The sequence below is a fragment of the Pelobates fuscus genome, chromosome 1 (genome assembly GCF_036172605.1).
Source record: "Pelobates fuscus isolate aPelFus1 chromosome 1, aPelFus1.pri, whole genome shotgun sequence".
NCBI classification, from domain to species: Eukaryota; Metazoa; Chordata; class Amphibia; order Anura; family Pelobatidae; genus Pelobates; species Pelobates fuscus.
Window position 1 is genome coordinate 355,455,500 of NC_086317.1, and position 15,249 is coordinate 355,470,748.

The 15,249-nt window shown below is 39.0% G+C and overlaps 1 protein-coding gene across 2 annotated transcripts in view; it reads left to right on the plus strand.

Moving 5' to 3' along the window:
- The window catches only part of TBC1D4 (TBC1 domain family member 4), a 173,517-nt gene that overhangs the window by 132,282 nt on the left and 25,986 nt on the right, over positions 1 to 15,249 (plus strand). For both annotated transcript variants that reach the window (XM_063425922.1, XM_063425927.1), the window contains exons 8-10: positions 8,985 to 9,104; positions 11,886 to 11,960; positions 12,936 to 13,174. In XM_063425922.1, coding sequence (XP_063281992.1) covers positions 8,985 to 9,104; positions 11,886 to 11,960; positions 12,936 to 13,174 — 434 coding nt within the window. The remainder of the gene's footprint in view (positions 1 to 8,984; positions 9,105 to 11,885; positions 11,961 to 12,935; positions 13,175 to 15,249) is intronic.

Below are 15,249 nucleotides of genomic sequence, written 5' to 3' on the forward strand. Positions count from 1 at the left end.
GGGCCTCGGCTTATATTCGGGTCGGCTTATACTCGAGTATATACGGTAAGTTATATTTTATTTACAGGGATTTAGTTTTGTGGTCCCCCCTCACTATATTTAGGGTGAGGAGGGTAGGTAAGTCTTTATAAATTTTTTTGGGGTGTGGGGGGTAACTAGGGGCTTGGGGACCCCTAGTCACAAAGGGGGGTATTTACACTTAAACCCCCACTCATGGGTGGGGGTCAAGGGGGAGGACAATAGGTGTCCCCCTCCCCCCTCCCATTGTAATTTAGGGCCCCCACCTGCCTCTCAGGGGTGGGGACCGGGGGGAGGACAATAGATGTCCCCGCCCACCCCCCTTATTGTTATTTAGGGCCCCCACTCGCTGCTCGTGGGGGTGGGGAGGGGTGGGGGGGGGGGACAATAGGTAGTCCCTACTTTGTCTTATGTTTTAAAGAAAACTAGAGCAGACAGGAAGGAATGAAGAACAGATCCAGACAGAGGGAGAGAAGATGAATCAATTAAAGAAAGGTAAGTTCGGCATGACAGTGCTGCTTTAAACGGTGACAACAAGAAAACCCTGCACTGTAATGGGTTTGGAATATTTACTTTAAAAAAAAAAAAAAAAAGCCTTGCCCTGGTATCTCAGTTGCAAAGTATTTCAGTGACACAAATGTGACTCCAGTTTTAATACTTTGAGTGATGTAACATCTGCTTCTCCTGGACCTTACACTTACTACCCTTGCATTTGGCATTATTTACAAAATTAAACTCAGTTGTAACTGTCTCTTCCTTGGAAAACAGTACATTGATTAATTAGTTACAGCTGCTATTACTCATTCCTCTTTTACATAATTAGTACTCTTCCCTGTTTAATAAAATTCTCCTTAAAGGGAAAGTTGACTAGAGAACCAAAATTAAGTTCTAATTAAACACACTGCACATAAATTCCCAATTCTTGCAAAATACTGCATGGTCCATTTTACATTTCATACTATTTTATATTTATGTTTTATTTGTAGACTAGTAGAGTATCCTGGTTTCATAATGCTGTTAGCCCACAGCCTCATTAGTTTACAAGCTGATAACCACATATTCCCTCAACGTTTGGGGATATTTACAAACCATATATTTGAAGTGACAAATATTTTAAAATAATCCCCCTACATTAAGTAGTACCCAAATCCACAGTATATACAGTGTATACGTGGTCATCTTTTTAAAGCAGTGTTTGATCTGTGTTGTGATTGTTCTGGTGAGCAGCTCAGTGTTTGCTTATGAACACAAGGCAACATTTATTTGACAAAGATATTTCTCAATCTATACATTTTGCATGTACAGTCCAGAGATAAAAATGTGTTCAGCCTGGATCGGAGTTCAGGTGACTCAAATGTTTTTGATACTTCTTACTGAATTATTAGCGCAAAGATGATAAAAGTAAGTAATGTACACCTTTATAGAATACATTTCCTTTTTGTCTACTAATAATGAATACAAAGGGATGTTAGGTATTCTGCTGAAGGCACAATGTATCTTCCTATAGAAATATTCTGGTTGTATTAATGCTGCTCGGCAAACCATATGGGAAGATACACTAACCTACCATGCATTTTGCTCTTTTAGATTAGAGATACAGTACATATATATTACATAGATATGTAATGCACAGTACATTTAATTATGCAGTACCCATGATTTATTCATGTATTTTTAATAAAGCAAACATTTTTGTGGTCCTAGTGCTATTTCTGCCTTTACAACATCAACCCCACATAAGGTTCTCTGTCCTTTGTTCCACTCCTCTGATTAGCTAGATTTTCTAAAATTATTAATGTCCGTTTGTCACTCTCTCCTTCTGTCATTAAGATCAAGGCCTGGTAGGCTGATTTCTAAAAATTGTGAAAGGAATAAATGATATTTACACTTATCTTAAAGCATAGAAAACCTGTTTGCTTAACATGTTGTAATTGTTTCAGCAGTTGATATTTATTAACATTTGTTTCATGCTTCAATATTGTGCTTTATGTTATCTTTACTTATATTTTGGCATTTATATGGTATTTATATAGCTCCATTTTATTCTGCACCCCTTTACAATATTATAAAGGAGGCCAGTTATCAGTATATTTGACAATTACAAATTGTTACAGGAACAGTAGGTTAATGAGGTCATTGATCAAAAGAGCTTACACTCTAGAGCAGGGGTAGGCAACCTACGGCACTAGTGCCATGCACGGCACTCGAGGTGTCTTTCCACGGCACTCAAGGCTGCTAGAGCCAAACAGGGTCTGGCCTCTCAGGAGTCTCAGTGAAACTTCAGATATCTGCTAATACAAAGAGGTAGTTAAGGACAATCCTCAATTTATGTATTGCAGCATATAGAGTAAGTGATCTCAGATCACTTCCTCCCAGCACTTGTGAATGGAAATCCACACTGTAGTAGGGCAGCCCACAGCTGATGTTGCAGCTCCTGTCCTTGACCTGTACCTGCCCAGGCTGGTCCCCACTGGAACCCAGGGAAGCCACCCACACTGCTAGATATACACAGACCTGCAGAATAAGCCTCCCCTCATTCAAATAATACGAACAGCCCACACACAAACATACACACAATCCCCACAAACGCAACACCACTAACAATCCACATACATGCACGCAATTTCACATGCAGCCTCTCACATGCAAAACCCCAAACAGCCCCCACACACTACCAAACACACAATGTGACATATCCACCCACACACACAATTCCACAAGCAGCCCTCATACACAGCCCACATCCATATGTATCATACACGATACCATAAACTACTAATGAACATATACAATATAATAGCTCATACACGCACATGTTCTCCTCATCTCCCCTTCTCCTCACCTCCCCCTCCCTGTGTTCTCCTCACCTACCCCTCCCTGTGTTCTCCTAATCTCCCCTTCTCCTCACCCCCCCTCCCTGTGTTCTCCTCATCTCCCCTTTACTCACCTTCCCCTCCCGGTGTTCTCCTCACCCCCTCCCTGTGTTCTCCTCACCTCCCCTTCTCCTCACCCCCTCCCTGTGTTCTCCTCACCTCCCCTTCTCCTCACCCCCCCGTGTTCTCCTCATCTCCCCTTCTCCTCACCTCCCACTCCCTGTGTTCTCCTCATCTCCCCTTCTCCTCACCCCCCCACATGTTCTCCTTATCTCCCTTTCTCCTCACCCCCCCACGTGTTCTCCTCATTTCCCCTTCTCCTCACCCCCCCTCGTGTTCTCCTCATCTCCCCTTCTCCTCACCTCCCACTCCCTGTGTTCTCCTCATCTCCCCTTCTCCTCACCCCCCCGTGTTCTCCTCATCTCCCCTTCTCCTAACCCCCCCACGTGTTCTCCTCATCTCCCCTTCTCCTCACCCCCCCTGTTTTCTCCTCATCTCCCACTCCCTGTGTTCTCCTAATCTCCCCTTCTCCTCACCCCCCCTTCACGTGTTCTCCTCATCTCCCCTTCTCCTCAGGCAGCTGCAGCCTTATAGGAAGCGCCGGCCCTGCTTGGGGGCCCAGGCCAGCTCGGGGCCCCAAGCAATTGCTTGGTTTGCTTGCCTGGTAGCGACGGGCCTGAGGATCGGCACGCTATGGGACATCACAATCCTATATCGGCACAGTGCTGCTAAAAGGTTGCCTACCCCTGCTCTAGAGGAAGTGGGTATAAAATCACAATAGGAAGGGCAGCGTGGGGATGGAAAGTAGCAGAACTGGATGAGAACATGTCTTTCAGCATGCAGCTGGTCTCTGGTGTGTTGACATATGATTCAAGTAATCAAAATAAATCAAAATAAAACAGATTTCAATTAGAATTTATGTTTATCAGCATTTAGTAGTTTCTGACTTAATCTACAAGCTTATACTTCTCTAGCTGATGGTTGTGTTTTTTTTTTTTTTCATGTTTGGGATAAATTACCTCAAAGGTCCTTTTAGTGATGAATCAGAACATTTCCTGTCTGCTTGTGACTGAACGTGATCTTGACATAGTGCCTCTGCAAACCATATTTCAATGTATGCAAGAGATAGTATTTTGGACCTTTTCCAGCTTATCTAATTACATCAGTTCATGTCCTCTAAGCAAGGTCTTTATGAATCCCACCCAAGTATATGTAGAATTGTTTTCTCTATAGCCTTCAAGCTGCTACTAACACATATCCCTTTTATTGTGCTTCCTGTGTATAATTTACTCACATGGACTCTCATGGGAGCTAGGATTTGATGGTTTCAATTAAAGGATTTAAGCTCATGTATCAAGTAATCGAGTAGCCAAACTTTGTAGTTCCCAAAAGTCTGTGCAACATTTGTTCATATAGGCTGTTTGGGGCAAGAGTGTATAAAATGAGTGCAGACGCTGGAGTTGCTTTTGACTTCTCTACCAGAATGTGTAGGAGGATAAACTGCTTTGAATGGTATGGAAGGTAAAAAGTAAAATAGAAATGCTACATGGATAAAGAGCTATTTATGTTGGGCTCCAGATAAAAGAAGCAATTTTATGCCATAGTTGAATAATGTGTTGGCAGTCCCACCAAATATAGAGCATGGCACTAGTGGGTTTGCAGGCCCTCCAACATTGGATAGACACTTTTGGGTAGATGTGAAATATCCTATGAGGTACTAGATACCTGCAACTAAATATTTTCATTGGTTACTCAGTATAATGAATGTTGTGCATCTTTGAAGAAACATTGAGAAAATAATTTGCCCAGTTCCTTTTCATAGTGTAACATGTGGGGCAGTTATGCTGTGAGTAGGTGTTTTGAAAAGGGCATACTGGTAGAAGCTTCAGTAATTTTATAATTGTTTTTTTTGTTTGTTTGTTTTTTTGGAGCTTGGAGTTTGAGAGATTTAATGATGCAAAGAAGCATACTGCAAAAAAGACAACTGACATTTTACATTCAAATGTGAACAATATACAGTGAATGTCAAATTCACGATTAATTAAATCATGCCACATTGGTCTAGTATTATTTAACCGCATGTGCGTGTAAATGTAACGCGACAACTCACTGCAATACACACATCCAGAGCAAGACAGAGAACTGAACGAATAGGAACACAATGATATGTCAAGTGCAGAACAAAGCAAGCCATGTCACTCCCACAATAGCGGCCAAATCCATTTATATACATTTATATACTAATGAAATGTACTTAAAGCTGCAGAAGGCAGATGCCAATCCTGCTCTGCTCATTCATTGGCTGGGAGCATAAGCTGAGCACTCTCAGCCAATAAATGACATTCTGTACGTCGATATATTTCCGAAATTGACATTAGCCCCAATACTGATGTCCAACGAACGCTGCTGGTGATGGAGCTTCAAAAAGTGGAAGCAAAGGGATTAAATTATTCGTGTGGGGGAGGCCTCTGCTCCAGGAGAGCATAACAGGAACAGCTCTTAAAAGAGCTAAGGGATGACAGAGTATAGCAACCCCAGTGTGATTATAGCAGTTCCCCTCCAATCACGAGACAAGACTACGTGTTGAGGGTCAAACAGGAACAGAAGGTTTAATGGCACAGATTTTTGTACAGTTTTTCAGGCCAGAGGCACACCCACTGGAAATGATGGAGGACAGGGACACAAGGGACGTAAACCAATCAAGGAAACCACAAGATTTTCATGCCGAAAATAGTTCAAGGCATTCGTGGCTAAGTCCCCCTGAAGTCTATGTGCGGTTTTGGGTCCATGCGGACAAGATGGCCTCCACCAAGTGTTTGAATGTCAAATGGCGGCCACTTCGACTACTTCGACACTTCGGCTGTATCCGAAGTGCCACTTCAACTACTTCCAAAGTTTGAAGAACATTGTGCAAAGTACCAATAGGCACAATTAATGTCTCTCAGCCAAAATAAATTATAGTCACTGGGTAAGAGGCTAGCAAGTCGTCCTCTCCAAAAACCAGTGGCGAAGTTGCTTTCATCACAGTATCTCCATTAACAAGTCAGAAGAACTATCTGAGACCACACAAACTTGGTTACGTACCGACAGTTATACTGTTTTAGTCTCTTATTTTTATTTTTCTTCCTTTTTCTCTGTTGCTGAGCTCCCTCTTTTTAGCCCTCTGCAAAATGAAACAACTGTATAACTGCTGTATAGCTCAATGGGGTGCTAACATACCCCGACCTGGACACTACAGATATACTTATCCCGAGGGTGCATAATTCCTGAGAAGATTCCCCCCCCTTTTCCCACACTTTATAGTTCACATGAAACTGGCACTGGTTATAATATGGGTGGGGGTTACCTTATATAAGGTTCAACACTTTTGGAACCTTACAGATTAGGTCCACATACCTTTAACTATAAAAACCCTCCCTCCACTCTCTACTCACAAGCCTGAATGTCATACTTGATTTACTATATTGATTTACTTGATTTACTATATCTCTGTTAATCTAATATCTGTTGCCTACTCAAACGTGGAGTAAGACAAAAAAAAAAAACATTATATAAAAAATAAAGAGCATTAAAGGAAAAAGTCATCATATTCTATTAATATCAGTGTTCAGTCAATATCTTGGCTTGCCTTTGCTGTGTGTGTCGGTAGTCCTCTTTAGTTTTCATTGCTAAGGCTATATTTGATAAGACCACATTTTGAACTTGAGTACATTTTGAGTCACCTTGAGCCTGTGCTTGATGTACAATTTGTGAATGCACTATATCTTTATTACCTGTACAGCTGTGTTACTGATCAAAGAAAACTTGCTTGCGGTAACCACTTCATCTCACCATAGTAGTTATGGACCCCAGTGTTTCTGTTTCCTCTTCCCCCCACACCCCCCCCCATTGTAAGGAGTCAAACCGTATTAGAATGGTTTGACTTCTTACCTGGATTTTTTTAGAAGCCACTCCCTGCCTCAACTACTTACGTTAGCTCACCTGATCTAAGACCTGCAGTGTTGGCTAAATCATTGGCTCAGAGTGTCAGCTGTTCACTGTCAGCCAATGAATTAAGCCCTGCATTGCTGGGATACAGAACAGATAGAGAACTTTCCTTAGGAAATAGTGGAGGAGGGAAGCTGCTCCTGGCAAATATCAGGGAAGAAGTCAAACTGGTTGAAAAAACAGATTGACTCCTTACAAGGTGGGGTGGGGGTAGGGGAGGGCACCATTGCACTCCTGAGCCAGAGAAAGCCAGAAAATGTTCTTAACAGAGGCATTTACTTATTTGTTTGCATTCCAAAGTAATATTCACAGTATCTATGATATGTGCATTTTTTAGTTATAATAAATAATAAACCAACAACCTTCCTTTAAAAACATGTAATCCATATTCTAGAAATTATGTTTCCAATTATCTTGAAATAGAACTATGTAAATTCATCCAACTAGATGGCTTTGAGAGTCTGAATTTTGAGTTTGATGTTGCAAGAGATTCTTGTTAAATACTATGGTTGAGGGAGGGCTTAAAGCACTGCCTTTGATAGTTGATTGGTTTGCAATTAAATTGATGGTAAGGGAAAATGTCCCACTTGACATGTATTTTAATGGTCACTCTAAGTACTAGTGAAACGAGTCAACTCAGCTCAGACCGGCAGCTGGAATGCTCTGTGCCAGGCTACCGATATCAATTTTGTCCAACTTTTGCTTGCACAGGCCCTACACACAGCTTGGAATGAGCTCTCTCTCATCCAAGAGGTCAACGCATGGATCACACACACATATAGACTGCTATTCAGATCAGTACACATGGGCATTAGCTGGGGTATTTGTAAACTGTTGACAGTCTCAGTATGGTTGCTATCTGTGCTACTCAGTTATGAATGGAACGTCTCTGGGGATGCAACACTTATCCGATAAACTCCTACTGGGCTGAAGTCTATGGAATAAGGTCTCTTCTGATTAGTTGAGGGTTCTGGTTAGGGTGGCAGACTTGTTAAAGGAACACTATAGTCACCCAAATTTATTTAGCTAAATAAAGCAGTTTTAGTGTATAGATCATTCCCCTGCAATTTCACTGCTCAATTCTTTGTCATTTAGGAGTTAAATCAATTTGTTTCTGTTTATGCAGCCCTAGCCACACCTCCCCTGGCTATGATTGACAGAGCCTGCATGAAAAAAAAAAACGGGTTTCACTTTTAAACAGATGTAATTTACCTTAAATAATTGTATCTCAATCTCTAAATTGAACATGAATCACATACAGGAGGCTCTTGCAGGGTCTAGCAAGCTATTAACATAGCAGGGGATAAGAAAATCTTAACTAAACAGAACTTGCAATAAAGAAAGCCTAAATAGGGCTCTCTTTACAGGAAGTGTTTATGGAAGGCTGTGCAAGTCACATGCAGGGAGGTGTGACTAGGGTTCATAAACAAAGGGATTTAACTCCTAAATGGCAGAGGATTGAGCAGTGAGGCTGCAGGGGCATGTTATATACACCAAAACTGCTTCATTAAGCTAAAGTTGTTCAGGTGCCTATAGTGTCCCTTTAAGCAGTGCTGCACAAAGGAGTATTAAAGGTTTGTACATTTTTAAATGTCATTATTATTTAACATTGTTAATGAAATATGCATATAACGCTTTAAAAAAAACAGGAGAACATTTGTAACCCATAGTTTCCTTTTACGGTCCTTAGAATTCTGACAAAAAACGTATCTGCTTGAATTTTCAAAGTATTTATACTTACTCAGATCTAGTTAATCTAAAGTTGATGCATATTCCATCGATAACGTTATGACTAATAATCTTATAAAAGTTTATAAGAAACCAAAGAGAGAGTTAAATAATCTTCATACTTGAGTTGGGTGGAACATCTGGTTGGCCTGTACCATGCGTTCATTCTTTAAGTGTATAGAATGTGATTTGATTAAAACTGTAAAATTATCTAATTAACTTCTCCAGAGAGAACAGCACTTGGGTTAAATTATTTTCTTGCATGTAACACAGCAGAGTGGTCCTCTTTGTTCTACAAATTGTCAGAGTTAGAGATTAAGAAACTCCTGCTGAGGGCTTTGACCACTTTAAGCTAATCGTTTTATTGCTTCTTTCCAGACTCTATCAAGCAGCACAATTACAGAGAATGCAGCTCCCAGTGGTAGATTCAAACTCGATGTCCTGAAAAACAAGGCTAAGCAATCCTTGACCAACTCACTGGAAAATATCTTTTCAAGGGTAGGCTTAAACAAGGCGCCGAAAACATTGCCTTGTTTTGAATAGCTGTTTCAATGTTTTAAAATTATTTCAAACAAAAGAGAGTAGGACACACTTACATAATACTAGAAGTCTTGATTATTATATATGAATTAACCCAAGCATTTTTGAATGTCTCTGACTACCTTTTACCTAGAGCAGGACTGTCAATGTGTTCTAGATTGATTAAAAAGAAAAATGATAGGGTGAGTGAGAGGCTCATATTATAAAGGCAGAATTTAGCTGCATGAGTAGTAGATTTTATCATTTTATTTTCTGTTTATCAGGAACACTGGAAAGAATGTTGTCGACAGATTATGGGATCTGTTCATAACAGATTAATTAGTAAATACGTTGAGTTGCACGTATTACATGCTAAAAAAATAGCAAAGTAATAAGAAATTATTCTACAAGTGTCGATAATCTTGCCACCACTAATAGGCACATTTATAAAAAATAATAGAGCAACATTGGGTAGCTCTTTAAAAACCTAGATACTGGAACCTATTTATGATATGTTTTTTAATGATTTATACTGTATATTTAAATATGTATTTAAATTCAATAAGGGAACCAATAATGCAAATATATTCAAATTGTTATCCTATTGGCAAACAAATATTCTACTAGTAAAACATGAATTTGCTGTTGATTGACTCATTTAGTTTTTGGAGCCTTAGTATTAGTTATACATCCTATTTTTGGTTGAAAAATACTCTTTTTACAAAGTCATTGGGATCTGTTCACTAAATGCCATAACACATTCAAATGCCTAACCCTTTTGGCTATAAAAGGCAGATTTGGTTATTTCAACCTAGTTTGTACTTTCACTCATTTGCCTTTTTTTGTCTGTTGAAATCAGCCAAATCTTTGTAAATCTTTGTAAAACTTGGTAAATCTGCTAATCACAAATGGTCAAATTGCAATTGTGTTCCCTACATTTGGTTGATGCAATTCCCCTAGTACGCACTATTAAAGGAATTTGCATCACTTGACAATATTATTTGAAACCAGCAAGCAAACACATTTAAACAAATATACAAACCAAAATAAAGCAAGAAAACAATTGAAAGGTATGTAATAAATGTTTATAAGCGTTGTCAGAGTGCATTGTTAGGCACGCCTCTCAAATAGAGGGGAGGTTTTTCAACCCTTCCCTCTTACCCACCCATTTCAGTTTCAGACAAGTCAACTAATGACAGAAACAGGGCATCATTGTGTGCAGAAACATGCTCATCATTCTCCTTGCAGAGACTAACACAACAGGGGAGAGAAACCCAACACACGAGTCTGTTATGCACGAATTACACTGATCAGACTACCTCTTTTTTCCACCTGTCAGGATTTTACAAGGTGGAGAGATCCTCGAACTGCACATGTGTAATTCTGTTAAGAGACTGATTGGTTAGATCAGTGTGACTGATTGGTTAGATGAAGTGGATGTGGAAAGCATAAAAAAAATAATATATATATATATATATATATATATATATATATTCAATTACCTGTTTTTTTTACTTCCGGTAGAGTGAAGCAACTGTCTCATTCAAAGCTATTGAATGGGACAGTTGTCTTAAAGTGATGCATGCCCCTTTAAGCCTCCCTAATTCTAGATAACCCTTATGCTACCCATGCACTCTTATCTCTGTAGAGGTATTATAACCCAAAATCTCACCAAACCCAAATATGGATAAAAGTCCATATTAGACAAAAGAAATAGTCATTGCAGGCAGGGCCACCCAGTCATCAATAAGAGATGCCAAGTCCACAACATCTCTGTGTGTGCAGGCGCACTGTAAAGAATTAGGTTTGTGACACATCAGTTAATCTATGGTGAGCACAATACATGACAACACATCCTGTGCTGGCATTGGTGACCCAGAGCAGACTATGAAGATGGAACTAGATGACCCTCTGCCAGACACCACAGCTCACAGCGATTACAAATTATGGTTCCTTTTTGTTATTCTGTGCATATATCAAAGCTCCAGTGTGATGCATGCCACTCACTTATTTGACAATATTTATTAAGGTATTCAGCAGGAATTTAAATGTTTTCCTCCAATAGACCTGCATGCATATTCCTGTCAGGACCTACAGGGTGAATGTAGGGACAGGGAACTAGGTATTAACCACTACAATGAGGTGCAGTGGTTATGGTTATAGCCTGCTTTCTTAGAAAGGTTATACCGGCCATGCTAATTTGCATTAATTAGAGATGTGTGACATCACAGGATAAGACATCACACTATGTCAATCACAAGGGGTAATGATAATAGAAAAATAAGGAGAAAATTTTGTAGATCACAAAAAAACCTACTTAAATTTTGATTCTACTGTATAGAGGGATTGCTCTCAATGGACCCAGCAACAGGCTGTCTGCGTCACATCCCTGTCTGCATCCTAGACATTATATACAAAGACACTGGGTTTATTCACCAAATTGTAATCCATTACAATCTGAATTGCAAAATGTAGGGTAAATTAGCCAAGAATATACATGCATGCTTTTTTTGTGTGTGGAGGAATATCTAGTAAATATCTGTCACTTCCTTCTGCCCAAACTCTCACCTGTGTCTCTCCTCCTGTCCAATTTCCAAATCACTATCTGTGTCTTACCTCCTGTGGGAGTTATTTATATCAATATATTTATATTACAATTGTTTCAAACTCTTACTGTGCAAACGCATTCATGATAAACTGACACCCATTTTATTTACTTTATGCTTTATGCTATAAAACATTGAAACCTTTTGTCCACAGGGAGCAAGCAGAATGAGAGGCCGGCTGGGCAGTATGGACAGCTTTGATCGTTGCAATAGTTTTACTTCTGACAAGGTACAGAATAACTGACATTGTGTCTAGGCTAGAATGCAGCTTAAAGCTCCATAGATGTGTCTAGATGTGCCTGGATACCTTTTCAGAAACAGATGGAAAAACGGGAAACTATGAAAAAACTTACACACAAACCATTGATAGGATTAGGAGTAGGATAGGAGTTATGTATTTTTAAAATGAAATTCTGGAGATATTATATCTAATTGTGTTGTTTGTGAATGTAATATATTTCCCAAGAGTTTGTTTTATTTTAAGAACATTTTTATTAATTTACATTAATGGATCTTCATTACTAGATACATACTTATGCTTAGCTGATTCAAATATATATTATAGTTTTGTCTTACAAACATCTCTCACACTGAACTAATATTTAACAAAAATAAATTAGAGGTAAAATAAAAGCCATTCATTTGTATCATAAATGTTGAAGTGTTCTACTTCCCCAATATCAAATGTTCTTTTCTAGAGTATTTCCTGTTTTGTATGCAACCTGAAATTTACTGAGAACACATCTCCCGTGCTTAATTCTCAGACATAACATAGAAGCAGTCACATTTGCCATAATGTTTTTCTACTTCTGTTAGATCTGAAGTTGCAGCTTCTATAATAATAGACTGTTTTCCAGGATATTCTACTGACAACACAGGAAACTTGCGTTCAGGAAACCAGCAAAAGAGAAAAAAAAGTCGGATAGAAAGGCTTTTAATTCAGTACCAAAAAAACAGAAGTGTTTGTTATTTTGATAAAGCAGCATGTTCAAATAGGTACTATGTTGTCCTACTGTTTCATTTCATTTTTTTGAAACTCAAACTTATCAGTCTGGTTTCAAGTGGTCATGTAGGATATTTACTCGAGATTTATTTGACCAGTTACTTTCTGTGGATGTGAGGAGAAAGAACCAGTTGCAAAGTTTTGGCGAAGAGCTAAGAATGTTTGTACGTTAGACATTCCTCATTTTTCTTCTTCTCACAGGACGGTTCACCTGGGGAGTCACCACCGGCCACTCCACCATCATCTCCTGTGTCCTCTGCTTGGCAATCATTTCAAGAAGAAGACCCAGACTCTCCTCAGTTGCGCAGAAGAGCTCACACTTTCAGTCACCCACCATCCAATGCCAAGAGAAGGGTAACGTTACCAGATGCAAAGTCCTCCAGCTCCCGATCTCTTCTGCAGAGGCAGAACTCTGTAACTTTTGATGGGGTGCATAGCAGGTCAGTCTCATCACAGTCGGCAATGAGATAAATGAGTGTTTGTAATTGTATTTTCTGATTGTACTGTTGTTGTTTACAACTAATATATACCAACAAAATGTTGAATGTGAATCGTAAAAGAAATCCGTTTCACTAAAGATGACATTTTATAATGTATTGATCAGAATATTTTACATACTTAACACAAACGTGTACACACATTGGTTTTGAATTTTTAAAAAGCATTAGGGAAGTTGAATTAGTCATCCAAAGAGTAGGTTGTATTGTTATCTTAAAATGTTGGTGAAGTATATTAAAACAATGTATAAAGCAGCACTGTGCTGAGAGGGAAGCAGAGCCATATTCTTGCATTAAGCTTTCTCTCATTGGCAAATGCTTCTTCAGTTTATGATAATTTCATCTTTCTGTAGCCATTGTTACTGTTGTAATCTCAAGCATGTTCAAGAGCACAAAATGGGGTCTATGGAGTATACTGTCAGACCACAGGATCTTCCATAGATAATCTTACAAATGCCCAATAAGGTGCCATAGCAATCGACTGTGCGATTGGCCAAAGACTGGCAGTTACATTAAAAAAATTATTCCCTACTTTTTCATGTATATATTTTGATTGGATAATGAATTCTAACACTGTCACAAAAGAGCTTCCCATTAAGATTATACCTTTATGAAAAGCTCAAAAGTCAAGAGCTGTTTTAAAGGGACACTATATTAACCAGAAAAGCTATAGCTTAATGTAGTTGTTCTGGTTAGTATAGCCTGTCCATGCAGGCATGTTCATGTAAACACTGCCTTTTCAGAGAAAAGGCAGTGTTTACATTACTGCCTAGGAACACCTCCAGTGGCTGTCACTCAGGCTTTCAGCGTCTCCACACTCTGCATGGGGATGCCCAACTTTACCCATACATATGCATTGATTAAATCCATCTCTCTGAGAAGATGCTGTATGGCCAGAGCGGTGCTTTGCTCAGCCCCGCCTCCTTGGCTGAGATCATCAAAATTGACAATCTCAGCCAAACTTCACCCTGGACAACCAGCATCTTTTCATAGAGATGCATTGAATTAGTCTATCTCTTTGAGGAAAGTTCAGTGTCTCCCTGCTGAAGGTGGAGACACTGCATGTCAATGCTGCACACTGTGCAGGACTACCCCAGGAAACACCTCTAGTGGCCATCTGAAAAGTGGCCACTGGAGGTGTCCCTAGGCTGTAATGTAAACACTGCCTTTTCCCTAAAAAGACGTGCACTGCAAAAAGCTTGCAGTGGAAGACTATACTTTCAGAACAACTACACTAAGCTCTAGTTGTTCTGGTGACTATAGTGTCCCTTTAACAATGTCTGTGGTTACCACATGTAGTTAGCACAATTATCTCAATTAGAAAACTAGAGCATAGAATAAAGAGATGAGGACCATATTCTGGTATGCCATAAACAGGAAGCTTTAATGCCCTGTCTATTTAAAGAATATGTGACTGGTGCTCATTCTTCATCACAAATTTCCAGACAAAGGAACTTCACTGCACAGCATTGTGAAGTTTTACCTTCATTTCCTGTAAACATATCAGCATTCATATGTAATAAAAACGTATATCCAAACACATGCATACTTACAGCTTAAACACAGTTTAACCCCTTGAAGAACAAATCATGGTAACAAACCATGAAGTGAAATCTGTTTCTTAAAGCAAGCATGCCAGCATGGAATTATGATTATTTATCAGGAGCTCTGTAGATCCATACGTATTATTTAATGAATAACTCATCCATGTCAGAGTTAGGCGTAAAAAGGACCAGAATAATAGAAAAACATAAAACGTTGTGTTTTTTGACAAATATTGAAACATTATACCTATTCCTATCCTTAATTTATACCAAATAATAATAATTATTTTTTTGAGTATGGTTATTAACTATTTATTTGTCACAGAGTGATGTAATGTGCTGATAGGATCTGAAGTGCTAAGTATCCTAATACTAAATGATAAATCATTTTAAAGAAATATGTTCTGATATTTCTAGTAGCCTGTGGTGTCCCTGAATATTATGATTCAAAAGAGTATTGTGATAATATTGTTT